This window comes from Haliotis cracherodii, unplaced genomic scaffold, assembly GCF_022045235.1.
Source record: "Haliotis cracherodii isolate W230 unplaced genomic scaffold, xgHalCrac1.p SCAF_13, whole genome shotgun sequence".
NCBI classification, from domain to species: Eukaryota; Metazoa; Mollusca; class Gastropoda; order Lepetellida; family Haliotidae; genus Haliotis; species Haliotis cracherodii.
Genome location: NW_027266268.1, coordinates 17,571,841 through 17,589,536, shown reverse-complemented (window position 1 = coordinate 17,589,536; position 17,696 = coordinate 17,571,841). Strand labels below are relative to the sequence as shown.

The 17,696-nt window shown below is 39.1% G+C and overlaps 1 protein-coding gene across 3 annotated transcripts in view; it reads right to left on the bottom strand.

Annotated features, from left to right (window-relative positions):
• LOC139459690 (choline transporter-like protein 4) overlaps positions 1 to 17,696 on the bottom strand; it is a 66,903-nt gene that overhangs the window by 13,811 nt on the left and 35,396 nt on the right. For 2 of the 3 annotated variants that reach the window (XM_071241311.1, XM_071241313.1), the window contains exons 3-14: positions 15,761 to 15,834; positions 14,710 to 14,788; positions 14,082 to 14,169; positions 13,247 to 13,357; positions 11,869 to 11,929; positions 10,409 to 10,556; positions 9,550 to 9,600; positions 4,952 to 5,035; positions 4,293 to 4,405; positions 2,953 to 3,069; positions 2,194 to 2,293; positions 798 to 890 (exon numbers count right to left, since the gene is read on the bottom strand). In XM_071241311.1, coding sequence (XP_071097412.1) covers positions 798 to 890; positions 2,194 to 2,293; positions 2,953 to 3,069; positions 4,293 to 4,405; positions 4,952 to 5,035; positions 9,550 to 9,600; positions 10,409 to 10,556; positions 11,869 to 11,929; positions 13,247 to 13,357; positions 14,082 to 14,169; positions 14,710 to 14,788; positions 15,761 to 15,834 — 1,119 coding nt within the window. The remainder of the gene's footprint in view (positions 1 to 797; positions 891 to 2,193; positions 2,294 to 2,952; positions 3,070 to 4,292; positions 4,406 to 4,951; positions 5,036 to 9,549; positions 9,601 to 10,408; positions 10,557 to 11,868; positions 11,930 to 13,246; positions 13,358 to 14,081; positions 14,170 to 14,709; positions 14,789 to 15,760; positions 15,835 to 17,696) is intronic. The other variant, XM_071241314.1, reaches the window with a different exon arrangement.

Here is a 17,696-nt window from a genome sequence, read left to right as displayed (position 1 = left end):
TTAGATCTGCATTGCAATACCTATTTCAATATTTTGTTATTGGCATCATGATATGTTTTTTTCCCACTTTCAAACAGGTTTACCAGAAACACAAAGCAATGTTAGTATTTATATTATTAATGTTTATACCCCCTGGCTAGCTACATTCGTGAAAAATATACCTGAATAAAAACACCAAACAAATAAATAGCATGTATTTGTTTACGACCTACCAAGCGAGGCAAGCGGGGTATTATGAGAATAACGAGCGTTTATAACAGAATAATCGAAACACGTCAACTAATTCAGTCTCACAATTACATTAAAGAGTTTGTTGGGTAATTAGGTGCGAAATACACAAACTAGTGGTCAATATAGTGAGCATTATTCAATGCACCTGAACAAAATATTCCGTAATCAACAATGACCGGATATCATTTTTGTTAAATGAAAAATAACCTGACCAGGCAGTTACAGAAGAATAAAGAAGACAAAATAAAAAATAAAATGCATCCTGGTAAGAACAGTTGTCCCAAATATGAATAGTTATGTCACGAAGAATTCAGTATTTGGGTAAACAATCAATTATTGACTATGTCAAAAACGGTAATCATAAAATCATATTGTTAAGTTATTAATCCTCGTTAATCTGGAACCCCCGTCTCCAGGGCGATCAACGGCTCCCTAAATGAAATTATATCACTCAGTATTCATTCCTTAATCCGGATATTTCATAACCCGGATCTCAATGTATAAGATTAAGGGTGGCCTCTTCACAAGGGTGTAGCTATATATTGTTGCCATGGTAACAAGGATACACAGCGATGGCCAGCTGGACCCCCACGACGGCCAGCTGTAGGATGAAGGGGAAGATCGGCCAGACGAGGGTGAACATCATGTTCCCCACTGCCCTGAAATACAAAGCGGTCACATATAGTGTACATGTTCTAAATTTGTTCATGTTTAAAGCCGCACTCAGCAATATTCCACCTATATGTCGACGGCCTGTAAATACTCGAGTCTGAACTTGATTGACATGAGCATCGATCCACGCAATTGGGATACAATGACATACATCAACCAAATCAACGAGCCTGACTACCCGATCCCGTTAGTCGCCTCTTATGACAAGCATGGTCGCCTTTTACGGCAAGCATGGGTTGCTGAAGACCTGTCCTACCCCGGATATTATGAGCAACGATCCACACAGTCGGGGTACGATGACACGCAATCAACCAAGTTACCGAGCCAAACAAGCAGCCACTTGTGACCAGCGTATTCATGAAGCGTACGACTGCCATAAGAGTCATTCTTGAAGCTGTCTTAAATCTATCTCACTCACGACCCAAATTTTATCTATGACAGTGAGCTCTTTTGTGACGGAGGTAAAAATAGCCAGGGATTTACCAATGATGTCATCGACTATTCAAGGGGACGTGAAGACGTCAGTGCCATTTATGACGTTGAATTTATCTTACTCACAGATACAGATGATGATAAGGCAACACGTCAGATTCTCTACCAGGAAAATGTTTCGGACACTTCTTGTGATTGAGTCTGTTATATCAAGGCGTTTCTAATTTACGTGGTCGGAAAGCCCGAAGTGGCGAAGGTCACAGATGTTTACGACTTTGGGGAAAGCCACGACCACGGGTGTCATTATATTTGGGTCTAATATGATATTCGAAACAACGATAAGTATATCCTGGACCGACCAAGGGACGCAACTCTACTTAACAAATTACGATGCCTGATCCACCATGCTCCCACTGATCAAGGTCAGTAATGTTAGTATTCAAATTTAAGCAAGGGGTTGCACTTGGCACAATGGGTCTGTTACATCACTTTAAAAAAAACTTTAAAAAATACAAACGTTTGCAGAAAATTACTTCAAATGACTAATAATAAAAAATATTCGCTTATACGTGATTGATTATTTCAGAAAACGAGTGAGTGTGGCGTGTTTAGTAGTTGACAGCAGTTGAAGGCTCGTAACTTACAGTGGGAGGTCGTTGATCTTTATCATTTTGTGAAATTATAAACAGTACTACATGCTGGTGGCAGCAAACCTCGCCTTGACAACTAGTTTATTTACGACTGAAAAGAAGTTACTACATATTACTACAGTTCAGCTGACAGATTAACTATCGTAATATGAAAGAATCGGGTGTTCTAGAACTTCTTTTCAGTAGTATATAATACTTCATCACATACCTGCTTCCCTCCTTGATGAGAGCAATGGCGATTCGGATCCTGGAGATGAGGAAGAGCAGGATGAGCATGACGATGAGGAAAATGGCGCCCGCTGTTATGCCTGCAAGTGCCATGGTTTTGATCAGATCATGCACTTGTCAATACACTTTACGGTATTATATTAAATAATGAAATCTTCATTAAGGACTCAAAAACTAAAATGAAAATACAGAAAACTATTTCCACCGCGGTGTGAATATTATCATTTTTTCATTTCAGTTTTTGACATTTTCGCTTTTGTTTTTGACATTTTCGGTTTTGCTTTTGATATTTTCATTTTAGTTTTTGACATTTTCGCCTCACTTTTCAGCGATTCAATATCTACTTTATACATGATTTATCACATATTTATATGACAAATCGTGTTAATTTGCAAAAGGTTACGATAACTGTAAGTGAAATATCAAAATATTGAAAAACAGACTCCATGTCCCTTATGGGCCACCATAACACGGACAATAAATGTTTGCAAACTCGTGTTTGTCAAGACAAGCCTGTGTGTGTGAATGCAGCAACAGTTGGGAAGAAATAAAACCAGTCTCTGTTCTTGTCAATATTTTCACCAACATTTTCATGTTTACAAATAGATATTCGATGCATGAGCCTTTGTCAAGCAATTGTCTGTATATGACCAATCAGAAATCGCCTACTAATCGCGTTTACATCGGCTATACAAAATGGCGTCGGAGAACTATTTATGGAAGTAGTTCTATCACTTACCGCATCCGAGAAATAGCTTTTCCTTCTGAAAAGTGAAGGTCAGACCCCCCATGTAGATCGTGTAGGATTCCTGGCTGCCTCGGGAGTAGTACCATTGATAGAAACAGTAGCCGGAGCCTAGATAAAACATTGGGAAAGGTGTAAGAGCGAGCGAGTAGTATATTTTAAGCACTACGTCAGTAATAACAACGGCTTCACTCAGTGTACCCATGTGGAGAATCAACGTGACGAGCGAAAACTATAACCACTAGGCCAGCCCACGGCCAACAAGGTGTAAGAACATGTACTGTTTTCGCAATATTGGTTAAAAGTCATGGCCTTATGAAACTGAATCGAAGTTGGCAATTCTGAAAAATGTTGATGTCCACAGCAACGCCAGAAAGACAAAAACAGAGTGAATTAACTGTGAAAATTTAATGACAGAAAACTCCCCACGTGATCTTAAGTTAAATGACTCTAGGACATTCGGTTACCCTATTGGTCCAAGAATGGTTAGGTCACCAGCCGAACTGGACCGATTCTTGTAAAACCAGGAATTTTAACCCTTCAAACAGGTTATTTCTGAGCCTTTCCGTATCTATATTGTCATCTCCCCGAGGCAAGCGTGTCCACTAGCCTCAATCAAAACCTATTTTCTACAATACTTTGATAAACAGGCTAATAGACGCTCTTGCCTCGGACCTCTTGTGTTCCAGTCTTTCGGTTTATATGCCAGACATTTCTATATCTGACAGAGATGTTGATGTTCACAACATTGACGTCAGTAGTTTTGCAACGCCCTTCCTCGAATTGAACCCATGTCTTCATGGCACACCTGTGTACAGCCAATTGTAGCACCTTCGAACCTCGCCTTATTTCCCCAGCGCCCCCCTCCTGACAGAGTTTGTTTGTTTGTTGTTAAACGCCTCACTCAGCAATATTCCAGCTATATGGTCTGTAAATAGTCGAGTCTGGTCCAGTTAATCCAATCATTGTCAACACGAGCATCGATCCACGCAATTTGGATCGATGACATGCATCATCCAAGCGATGCCTAACCACCCGGTCCCGTCAGTCGCCTCTTACAACAAGCATTGTCGCCTTTTACGACAAGCATGCCTTGCTGAAGACCTATTCTACCCCGGATCTTCAGCCGTGCTCCGCCTGTCTGTGAATAATCAAGCCTGGACCAAACAATCCAATGATTGACATCATGTTAGCCGCCCTTACCTCAAGTATAGTCGCCCCTTACGGCAAGCATGTTCTACCCCGGATCTTGACGGGTCCCTCCTGACAGAATACCAAATTAATGAATAAATTAACCTTATGAATTAAACTAAATGCAACTGCATATATCTGACCTGCGCCGAAGATGCCGACGAAGGCGACGAGGCTGAAGAACACCATGAATCCGGCTATCCATCTCATAATGACGATGTACACAAGGGAGACAATCATCGTCAACACCAGACACCTACAAGTATAATGCACTCTGTTAAAAAATTGTTAGAATGTTTAAAAACTACAGTAATTGATGACAATGATACCAGCTAACAAATATGCTACTTGTACATACACACAATGATTGCAAAGGAGTGATTACTTTTTTTGTTGTTTTTGATTCATTTAAAGTTACACGCCGCGATATAACTGTAATACTTTTAAAAGCGGCGGTAAACCCAATTCACTCACTTATTTAAAGTTATAAAACAGTTGATTCCAACCCGACTGTTATGCGTATGAAATGAAGTTTTTGAGAAAATATTTTTTACATACACGGCGAAACTCGTTTATCCGGACATTGCTCTTCCCAGTAAAATCGTGCGGATAGACCAGGGTCCGAATTTATTATTCCTACTCATACTCATTCATATCCTTTGGCATCCACGTAGACTTCCTAGAGGTAGTCATCAAGGCGCGGAGGGACGCGTACGTATTAACGAGGTGTCGTTGTATATGCCAACGTGTCTTATTCTCTTCAGAAATGGTCTCAATAACGGTACTTTCTTATGGTACTTACACGAGGATCAAGTACCAGGTCTCCACAATGTCCGAGATAATCTTCTCTCCATATTCCTTGGCCTTGAGAAAAGCCTGGAACACCCTGCAATTGAACACATAGGCCTTAATGTAGGGCATTGCTTGCATTCGGCACAAATCAGCAGATCCCGTAAAATGCCATTCGGTTTGGGCCGGAATGCGAATAATAACAATGTTTAATCGAAATTATTTTTAAAAATATCCAATGTCCCTTTTAGCAATATTCCAGCAATATAATGGAGGGGACACCAGAAATTGGCTTAACACATTGTACCCATGTGGAGAATCGAACCCGGGTCTTTAGCGTGATGAGCGAACGCTTTAACCAATAGGCTACCCCCACCGTCCCTCGTTTCTTTACCCAACACGTTAGTTTATTGTGACAATTTCATTACTTTTGTTTAGGACCTCATGGGGAAGTGTTCTGCAAACACGCGTCATATACATTGTCTCTACGCCCTCTATTAGAATACTTCTACAATATACACTGTCAGTTATGTTATACGTTTTATATTATATTATTGCAAACAAAACCGTCTTTCAGTTTACATGAGACTACAAAATGCGATACTCAGCCGGTTCTTATTTACATAAGTCATAAGTTTAATCTGCTTACAATAGAATATATATAATAAATCGATTTGCTAACTTTCAAATTATTTCCATCATAGCTATAACTGTAATCAAAATGTAAATATAGTTATCTAACCTACAATATATAGATACCATGTGCGTTGATCTTTGATTTAACTAATAGACCGTCTCCGTGGTCTAGTTGTAGAGTCTCCGGAGTCCGATCTCCGGCCGCGTCATACCCAAATACGTTAAAAGATGGTACTTGTTGTTACCCTGTCTTAATGGGCTAAAACAAGGACTGGTCGGCTTGAGTCAGTATACTGTGCCTGAGTGGGGTATTCATGTTAAACTGCGGCATGGTATCTCAGTGGGCTAGCACTATAAATCGGCATCAGTCCGGACTAGTACACACACACACACGCACGCACGCACGCGCACACACACACAGACAATGTGCATGCGCGTCGCTTTGTAAGTGCAATAATCTTGGACGCGACGTTAAACCACATTACACCTTCACTGACATGACAATTACAACAGTTCACGAAAAGGTGATATGATATATATAATATATATTTAACAGATAAGTTGTTTGTAAACAACAATATATAATTATGCAAGAGCAAATACTGAAATATGTAGTTGGCAAGAAATAACAAATCGATTCCTGTGCAAGCATAAATTCCTCCACCAAAGTAAGCGGATATTTCATAATTTGCGTGTTTAAATAAATGTATATATGTATAGAAGAATCATGAACATAAATAGGTTATGGAGGTCAGTACTATATACTTGGTATATGTGTTAATTGTAAACTTGATATATTTAACCTTGTACTGGTAAATAAGATCACTTTACCAAAAGGTTCAATCTAACTGTTTCTATGTGTCAGCAATGTATAGCGGTGACACCTGTCTCAAACACTTCGCAAACAAATTTGTTTGAAAGAAATGCATGGTAATCATATATTTCAATATTAATAGAAGCATAGTTTAAGTAATATAGGTCATGTTTATAATCAGCAAACTGTTGAATTCATATATTTCGTTTTGAATATTCTTATCGTTATTTAGGAGAGACGTCCCTAGCAAAGATCGCACGGTACAAGACGCGGAAGTCCGGCTGTACGGGTAACCTGCGCACGGCAGCAGAACAAGAGAATTGAGTCATGAACAAATTTTAGCATGATTTTCGTTATTTCGTCAGTTTATCTCATTTAAAAAGAGGTCATACAACATTATGTCTGTCGTAATCGCGTCAATGAGCCTCGTTTCACAAAGTGGTCACACAGCACTAAGACGAGGAAACGATCTTCGCAATACATCTGTCGTAAATCTCTCAATAGGCCTTGTTTCACAAATTGATTTTCGCAGTACGTCTGTCGTAATTCACTTTATAGGTCTCGTTTCACAAAGCTACCACAACACCACGTCTGCCGTAAGTCCCCCAATAAGCCTCGTTTCACAAAGCGAATTTCACAATGTTGTGTCGAATATGATGAAGTATCGGAATCAACATTTAATTTGTGTAATTTTCAAATAATAAGAGTCCGCGATACATGGATATTCTCGAATGTAGTTTTAAAAGATCTAAATAGACCCCTTTTGATGAAAAGCTTACATTGATTGCACGATTTCTAATAATCAGCCGGATTACAAGTTATTCTTTTGTTATTTTGCAAAGAATATATAACTAACCCTAAATGCGGTTTACATTATGGACAGCAATAAATTGTATATTGCCTGTAAATTAATATTGATATCCATACCGTGTTATGTATAGATGTATTCACAGAAGTATTGGGCGTTCTAGCTATCTCTACCAAGGACACCGTGTATTAAATCTAGCGTATTCATTTACACAGTTTGTGTCGATATATTCATTCAACTCTGTAATATGAGAAAAAAATTAAAATCAATTATTAATATCCGAAAGGTGCATTTTACCAAATATAAGTCACTACCCAATACTAGTTTCATATTCCGCTGACAGTAATACGCACAGCATGCAAATAGAGTTGAACACTGGTACCAAGAGGAGATGCAAGCAGTTCTCTGGACATGCATTGAAACATATTCACCACAGAGAATTAATATTGAATAAATGTTCTGAAATACAATAGATGATGCACGTGTATGTGTTGTTTATCGTTGGGGAGTTATGGCATATCAATACAGTGTCTTGAAAACATATGACCAAATGCCTTTCTATATATTTATGCTTTTACATCAACTATGGTTCTAACGAACTCAAAGAGACCACTAAATGTAGTTCGTTATAACCGTAGTTCGTTATATGCATACTAACAGCATATATACAGCAAATGGACGGGACCAAAAACAGCTCGTTTATATCCGTCAGTTCGTTATAAGCGTGTTCGTTATAAACGTAGTTTAGTGTAATAATAATTACTGGAAATCGACATCTCTCGGAAAGTGTTTCTGTTGGGAATTTTAAAAGAACACGAATGAAACGATGTTGAACTTTAAAAATTAAAATGTTTCTAAATGTTTGTTTGCTTGTTGTTTTTACTCCGCACTCAGCAATATTCCAGCTGTATGACGGCAGCCTGTAAATAATCCGGACAAGATAATCCAGTGATTGATATTATGACATGACATCACCCAAGTCACTGAGGCTGACCAGGCGTTCCATTTTGTCGCCTCAAACGGGCCTATTCTAACCCGCACTGCCAAGGGGGATTTTAAACTGTTGATTGTCTTTTGACTGAATTGGATTTATTTTCATTTATTTTTTACGAGTGTGGATAGATTTGAAATGTGATGTTATTATGTTGTCTGTACAAGAATATAATTATTACCTAAATTACTAGTTTGGATAAATCGTTTGGTTTGTTTGTGTGTTGTTCAACAACATTTAAGCTTCGTGACGCCGACCTGTAATCATTCTGGACTAGGCAAACCAGTGATTAACATTATGAGCAACGTACCGCGCCGTCGGCGTACGCAATACATTAAGTGGCCTTTAAACCAAACCAGTGACTGAAAGCATGAACAACATTCAACGACATCAGGGTACGATGACACGCAATCAACAAATCCGGACAAGTCAATCTCTGTTTTAATGGACGTTTACGAAAAGGTACTGTAAAACCCACATATGCGAGGATGCAACTATGAGTCACGTGTCTCAGGGCATTATACTAAGTTTATGCAATAATGGTGATTATGCAGTACATGCAGTACACCAGATGTAGCTCTATGTGGCGAATATAGAGTCATGTCTAGCGAAATGGGTTACTCGCCACCAAGACCAACTGTGACAAGTGCAGTTGTTCAGAAAATGAAGAAAGACGTCAGTCCGTCCAAAGCATGGAATAGAAGATATAACATTTATGAACATAAAAGATAAGATGTTTAAAAAATGAGAAATTGTCTTCCGAAGAATGTCAGAAAACAATCCGGCCATATCTTCGCTCCACCTCATAAAGGATGATTCACATCCCCGTCAACCCATTTCCCTGACGTGCAAGACACCTGGTAAGGGGTCACGTAGCACCAACGACCATACCAATACACGATCTGTGACGCATTCACCATGTCTAAACGGGGTTTCTAAGTTTATAAACTGCTTATTTCTTGGAGAGTTAACAGAATGTCTCATAATATGGTCTCAGATACATGCTATATCAACGACCTTTTCAGGACAACACATATTTTGTTGTATACGTTAAAACGGTTTTGATTTTATTATCACGAATGTCCGGATTGTCCGGATTTTAAGAAGGGTTATCTTTTCTTGTCTAAAAAGCGCATCCGTGGCTTCAGAAGACTTTCTGCCTATTATTGAAATAAGGCCTTGGACTTGGTCATTTTGAAGTGAATGACTTGATCTAATATATAGAGCAACGAACATGAACTTAAGAATTTTTTAAAAACCAAGATACCCATTTGATCGTAAGATGCAGTCAGCGTATCTGTGTGTTGGTATAGTCATGAGGTGCTACATGGCAAATTGACTGTCATGCGGAGGCGTTATAACCTGACACTGCGCTCAAGGACACTCGGTGTTATATTCATGTTTTGTTGAAGCCTGAAATTCAGATATAGATTACACATCTACCATAGGCTTTTGGACATTCCAAATTAGGCCTGCAATAAAAGAAATAATATCTACCCAATAAGATAGAACTAGGTTTGCTATCTGTCGGATTTGTGCACACAAAGACAACAAACCTGAAATATAATATTGAGTATACTATACTATTAGGAGGTCCGTTTTGAGACCACCAACCACTCGGATAACGTCGGGAAGGAATCCAGTAGTCCATTTTTCGAGAGCTTGATTATGGGTCGTATCCTTTCTGATTGTTTGGTCATCATTATTGCCGTTTTTCCGAGGGCTTGGTTGCCGCTTTTCCGAGTGCGTGGTCGTCGTTTTTGTCCTAGTGCGTGGTCATCGTTTTTCCGAGTGCGTGGTTGCCGTTTTCCCGAGTGCATGGTTGCCGTGCTTTCGAGTGCATGGTCGTTGTTTTTTCGAATGCGTGGTTGCCGTGCCTTCGAGAGCATGGTCATTTTTTCGAGTGCTTTGTCGCCGTTTTTCCGAGTGTTTGGTCGCCGTTTTTAAGGTGTTGGGTCGCCGTTTGTCCGAGTATTTGGTCATCGTTTTTTTCCGAGTGCGTGTTCGCCGCTTTTTTTTCCGAGTGTGTGGTCGTCGTTTTTCCTTGTACCCGGTCGTCGTGTTTTCGAGTGCTTGGTCGACTCAAAACGTACAGTTCTGTTTTGGTATTAAATCATTGCGCACTCTTGACGTATAGTAGCATCATGAGTCTTATGACCCTAAGATACATCTCGGCAAAACTGACATTATTGATGATGAGGAGACAACTGTGTGTACTTACTCCTCAGCCACCTTCAGGGCCTCCCCTGTGACTGTATTGTTGCTGCCATCTGTGATGGGGATGTTGCTTCCGGCAGAGGTCGCCACCTCAGCAGCGCTGTTACCCAAACTGACGAACTGGCTTATATCTGGCAGGCATCTGTTTACAACTGCAAAGATATATTCAGAGGTGAATTGAGAGATATGTTCAAACTGTAAGGATATATTCAGAGGTGTATTTAGACATCTGTTTACAGCTATAAGGATATATTCAGAGGGGTATTGAGAGATCTTTTTACAACTATAAGGATATATTCAGAGGGGTATTTAGACATCTGTTTACAACTATAAGAATATATTAAGAGGTGTATTTAGACATCTGTTTACAACCGCAAGGACATATTTAGAGTTGTATTCAAAGATCTGCAAGGATATATCCAGGGACGTATTAAGAGATATTTTTACGACTGCAAGGATATATTCAGAGGTGTATTTACAGATCTGTTACAACCACAAGGATATAATCAGAGGTGTATTTACAGATCTGTTACAACTACAAGGATATATTCAGAGGTGTATTTACAGATCTGTTACAACCACAAGGATATAATCAGAGGTGTATTTACAGATCTGTTACAACTACAATGATATAATCAGAGGTGTATTTACAGATCTGTTACAACCACAAGGATATATTCAGAGGTGTATTTACAGATCTGTTACAACCACAAGGATATAATCAGAGGTGTATTTACAGATCTGTTACAACTACAAGGATATATTCAGAGGTGTATTTACAGATCTGTTACAACCACAAGGATATAATCAGAGGTGTATTTACAGATCTGTTACAACCACAAGGATATATTCAGAGGTGTATTTACAGATCTGTTACAACCACAAGGATATATTCAGAGGTGTATTTACAGATCTGTTACAACCACAAGGATATAATCAGAGGTGTATTCAGACAGTACGCCAATATGTTCTGCGCTTATGCGTGTATACTACGTACATTTGCGTTTATAAATTCAAAAATAATATTGAAAAGTTTCATATTTTATGAATAATTAATCGATAATAATAAATTCACATATTGCTATTTAATACATATCACACAAAACTGTGTACAACGAGAAAAAAATCAGTGACATCCATCAGCGCAATGATACAGCAAAATAGCTCGTTAAGGGGCGTGGCCCAATTTGTTCAAGTTTATGGAAACATTAACGCACAAAACATTGGTCATCCACGGAATCACTTGCTATATGTATTCGTAAACACTTGATCCCATCTGTCTGAAATGTCATGGCACCCAGAGTTTCTTGATGAATGGTACGATAGTAATGGGCATTGAGTCAAAAATCTAAAATCTAGGACGATTATCAGAATGTTCAACAATTGAACATCAACCAATTTCCGGTACTGGGGACCTATTCTTCCATGGAATCCCCTGGAGAAATATGTCAGATTAAGTCCTACCTGAGGTACTCTTCAAGTAGAACGGAGCACAGGCCTTCGACGTTACTAGCTCGCTCACTTGCTGCAAGGTGAAGGACAAACTTGATGGTTACTCCTCTATGGACAATTACGTACTCAGTGTATAGGTGGTTGTAACATTATAACAGATAACCCAGATTATGTCGCCCGTAGTTAGCATCTACTGCCCCGCAAAAGAAAGTATATTCACTCGAAAAATGGATTTGACCAAAAAATAACATTATCAAAAAGTTACCCGGCTGAAAATAGTCGCCGAAACACTGCCGAGTTGGGATTCGCACTACAACTGTGACATCCCCAGCAAATACATCACCGTCGAATAACCATTTCTTGTCTGTTTCATTTTTAGACACCATCAAACAAAAGTGAATACTTTCTTTATTTACGAATGTTAAGGCACCAGGCTGATAAACAATCATTTTACATGAACACCTACAAAATACAGAAGAGCATATTCAGCAGTGAACAAAGACATATAAAGCATAAATTGATAGACATGTTCGCGTCAACACTTTGACAATAAAGAGGTAGATTGGTATAATTATGGTTTTTAATTCCATATACCAACCTAAATTCATTCTTTTTCGAAATGACAAAAAATGACGCCTCTCAAAATGCTCAAGACATTGAACGTTTTCCTGATTTGCAAATTCAAGGACGTCGCTGGCCATCAGGACGGGAACATAAATAAACAACTACGGAATGGAAAATAACTCAAGATATATCCAAAAGATATAGGGAATCGATCCAATCTAATTAAAAACAGATCTCAGTTAAACAAATATTTGAGGACATCCCATTATGGGTCACGTCAGAACGACCTTTCATCCGACCAATCAAAGCGTCGCTTACCAGATCATGAAAGTGAAGGTCGGAATGTGTTTTCTGATCAGGCAACCTCGAAAACGTTAACACGGGGTATTCCGAACGACAGTATGACTGATTCCGTCAAAATTATCGTCTATCTCTCGCTTCCTAGGGATAAACATTTGAACGGAGGAGGCGTTGCACAGTATGTGGGAAGCACTGCCATTCAATCGCAACCATATTAAGACATTCCGGAATGTTCGTTTGTTCAGTTTTCAAAATATTTATCGAGAACTGTATCAACATACTTTTCAAGCGTAGTCTGAAATGGAAGTCGCCGAGTGCCGTAAACGTCGAGAAAGCTGCTTTCTAATTGGCTGATGTCGACTTCTTGTTAGTCGTTTCATTGGTCGGTCAAACCTCGCGAATGGTCGTTCTGACGTGAAGCGTAATGGGATGTCCTCAGATCTTGGTTTGGCGGCAGCGAGAACTTAGATCGGATTTTAATGAGATTGGGAATCGATCTGTTGTGAGAGACAGAACTATTTCTTACCTTTGTTTTGTCTGCGCCGTCAACACATATTAAATCTGACGCAGCGTTCCCGGTTTTAAGGAAGTCAGGAAACGCCACGTAGTTGGAAGTTGGGCAGCTTGACACACACACCTGGAATATACAGTACAGCCGTGTTAATCCGGACACAGCTATTCCGGACATCCCTATGTATACTAAAAGAGACATACTACGTCGCATAGGAATCGCATTCCTGAAATGTGCTACAATGGACAAGGTCTGAGTCCCAGTGAACTATAGCTTCCGGATTAACAAGGTTGAGGAAATTAACTGTATATTGTACCTTTCAAACCTTACAGGTATAACTTGACTGTGACTAAGCGCCGTGGCCGTTTAGTGAATGTGATTTTATGCGGCGTTGAATGTGTCGCTCCATATGATTTTGATTGTATTATTTTCATTTGATCAACAATAAATGAATATAGGCACCTAAGACTTTCATCATTTTGTAATGTTTAAGCAATATCACGGCGAAAGGTATATTATTTTATATTTCGCAGACCGTTATTCTGTTTAAAGACATTGATTGCTCCAAAAAGGGGATTTCTCGGGAGTTGTATGGTTATATTTGTATAATGGTCTGGCTGAGAATCAGCGAGTGTTGGTTAACACCCACATCAGCAATATTAAAGCTTTACTGTACATGTTTGAGTTTGTCAGTGATAACCAGTGGTTGATAGCATGAGCACCGAACCACACATGATGGCACGGTGCGGCTCTTATGACAAGTCTGTGGCCTACACCTGACCACCACCCTCCCACCCCAACCCCAACCCCAACCTCCACGGGACTGGTTTGACTGGCGGTATCCCTCTACCTGGGGTGTGGGGCAACCGTTGATGAAAACACCTGGCCCCATCCGGCCGCATTCCGTCAGGTCGAAGAAGAAGAGGTCGGTCTTCCCCCTGTAAAAACGTCTCAGAAATGTATCCTGTTGTTTTTGTATTATACATATTTTTTGTGTAAAACATCGATGCCTTTCAAAAAATGTATTTCTACTGAGGGATATTTCTTATGTAAATAATACAAATAAGCTAGGATTTCTGAAGAAAATTCTCTGCAGAAAGACAATATGTCAACTATAATGTGACAAATATCTGCCATTTTCTTTAACACACTTCTAATACACTGTGGTTCAATGGATGTCATCAAGATATAACGTGTTTTCATGCCGCACAGATCCTCCTGTTTTGGTCAATTTCGGACACCACTTCGAAATACAAACTGCTAAAAATTGAACAAAGGTCTCAGAAATACATCTGCAAAACTTAGTACTTCAGGATATAAATATTTACGTTATAAAACAACGTCCGGATTTCGATCACTTTGCTGACAGCTACATTCCAAATCGTACGGTTTTACATGAACAATAACTATACGATCAAACACGGACCACAAGAGGAGCGGTCACTACAATATATATCAGCACAAATATTGGACCTCACCTCATTGTACCAATTCCACACAGGTTACCCTCAGAATCCTGGGGGTAGAGCAGTAGGGTGGGGTCCCCATAGGCATAGGCTGTGGGGGTAGTAAGAGGCATGTTACTATAACGTTGTTCACACTGTCTTGACATGGCTCAACTCTCCTTACATGAATATTCACTCTGGATACGTTGATAATGAATATGTTAGATTTAATGGTCAAGCGATTCATAATGTTTAATGTTTGGTAACCAAATCCACCCTGAAAATATTTAAGCTTCAACACATATTAGCTTATCAAGATTCGTATAGTTAGCTAAACTAATAGGAAATATAACTATAGCTTTAGGAGAGTGAGTTGTTATTCATCCAGTTTTAGCCATCATAGAACAGATGTACTACTTGTACAGCCAAGCGCAGTTCAAAAGTTGTCGACCAAAAATCCTTAAGTTGGGGGGTAGGACGGTGTACTGGGTGGTTTTCAGACAAATGCTTAGTCTCTGAGAATATATAATTTTGAAGAAAAAAACTCCCTTTAAATTGATAAGGAGCCCCAGTGAGATGGCAAGAGGAAAATCTATGCTTGCTTCATTTAGGCAATTTGCATTACAGGACTGAGCGAAAGGGAAAATATATTTGGAAATATTCAAGGACCGTGAGACAGACCACGTGTCATACTATGTTTGGTTCCATTGAAATTGTACAGGGTTGTTATCTTTACGATTCAAGCTTTATGTGGAAATGTGTAAGTTTATAATTTGTGGGGCAATTTCAATGTAAAGTTTATACATATTCCATAGTTTGGTAGTTCTATGCTGGTTTTCTTTTGTGGTCCTGATATGCTGCTTTTTGGTGTAATGCAGCGGGCAGGAAGCTGTCACAGGTTGCTGGGTAGTCCTCGTAATAACGTTGTGCATAAGGTACAATTCTATCAAGGAACACTGCAGTATTAAGGAACTCTCAAGTATTTAGAGCTGAAAAGTTGGTGACGTTAGGCTGTTACAGCTGAGAATGGAACTGGGGTGATGCTTATGTTACATCGATGTTGTGTGGTTTGTAAGGGACTCACCATAGAAGCCCACGACTACCTGGCCCGCCACAAACGCCAGGAATAGTATACAGCAGATGATGTCCGTGCATGATCTGTGGATATATGTTATAACGTGGTATATATCATGATGCATACGAGAAACGCTACATCATACTCTATTAATAAACAGATGCTCTGATCTGTGGATATACAGGATATATGTTATAACGTGGTATATGTTATAACGTGGTATATATCATGATGCATACGACAAACGCTACATCATACTCTATTAATAAACAGATGCTCAGATCTGTAGATATACAGGATATATGTTATAACGTAGTATATGTTATAACGTGGTATATATCATGATGCATACGACACACGCTACATCATACTCTATTAATAAACAGATGCTCAGATCTGTGGATATTACAGGATATATGTTATAACCCGGTATACATCATGAGGCATACGATATACGCTACATCATATTCTATTAATAAACAGATGCTCAGATCTGTGGATATTACAGGATATATGTTATAACCCGGTATACATCATGAGGCATACGATATACGCTACATCATATTCTATTAATAAACAGATGCTCAGATCTGTGGATATACAGGATATATGTTATAACGTGGAATATATCATGATACATACGAGTGAGTGAGTGAGTTTGGTTTAACGCAGCTTTTAACAGTATTCCAGTTACAGCACGGCGTGTCAGATTAATGTGGGAGGAAAGCCCGAAGTGATGCAGGTCTCAGACGTTTACCACTTCGGTGAAACCCACGAGCACGGGTATGGTGCTGGCAAACCTAGAAACATAATCGGAGCGAACCGGGATTCGAACCCACAATCCTAAGTTTCTGGCGTGTCTAATAAGGGACCCAACTGGGCCCCCCGTGCCCCCCGATACATACGACATTACACTACATCCTACTCTATTAATAAACAGATGCTTTGATCTGTGGATATACAGGATATATGTTATAACGTGGTATATATCATGATGCATACGACATACGCTACATCATACTCTATTAATAAACAGATGTTTTGATCTGTTGATATACATGTGACAGTATGATATATAACACATATGATTCGATCAGTGGGTATACATGGTGTTATATAGGCTTTGATATGTTACGAGTGAAATCCTTTACTCTATGGAAATACATTATATGATATATCACAATCTATAAACACAAATGTAAGTTCCTGATTTGTAAATATTCATGATATATGTAGTTACGAGTTATATTCGACAGATGTTATGAATTGTGGCAATATATGATATATAATCAAATTTAATTTGATATATATTCCCGAAATGCTGATCGGTAATATAATTTATGCCACAACGTGGATTTAAACAATAAGCATTATGATGATAAATGGGCTTAGCTGTCATACATTTGGCTAAAAAAGGCCACACACTATATAAGTCATGGTAAAATCTTAAATAAATGTGGGAGCACGGGTCGCCTCAGGCGCCGCGATTCGCTGTGCAGAGTTGCGTCCCTTGGGCACGTAAGAAACCTATGATTGTGGTTTCAAATCCCGGTTCGCCCCGATTATGTTTCTAGATTTGTCAGCACCATACCCGTGCTCATGGGTTTCACCGAAGTGGTAAACGTCTGAGACCTTCATCACTTCGGGTTTTCCTTCAACATTAAGCTGACACGCCGTGACATAACTGGAATACTGTTAAAACTAGCGTTAAACCCAACTCACTCACGCTCACTCACTTTAATAAATGTTCTATTTCAACTGTAGTGGTTCTCATTTTGAACAATATTTGTGACAAGTAAAGAGGCTCCGTATGTTTAACATGGTAAAGGTTAAATAGTAAAACTTGAGAAATGATTTCTTCAGATGGATTAAAAATATAAAACAAAACAGTGTTCAGATAATTTATCTAGTCAAAATTAATTTGTACTGTGCGTCTTATGGCCTC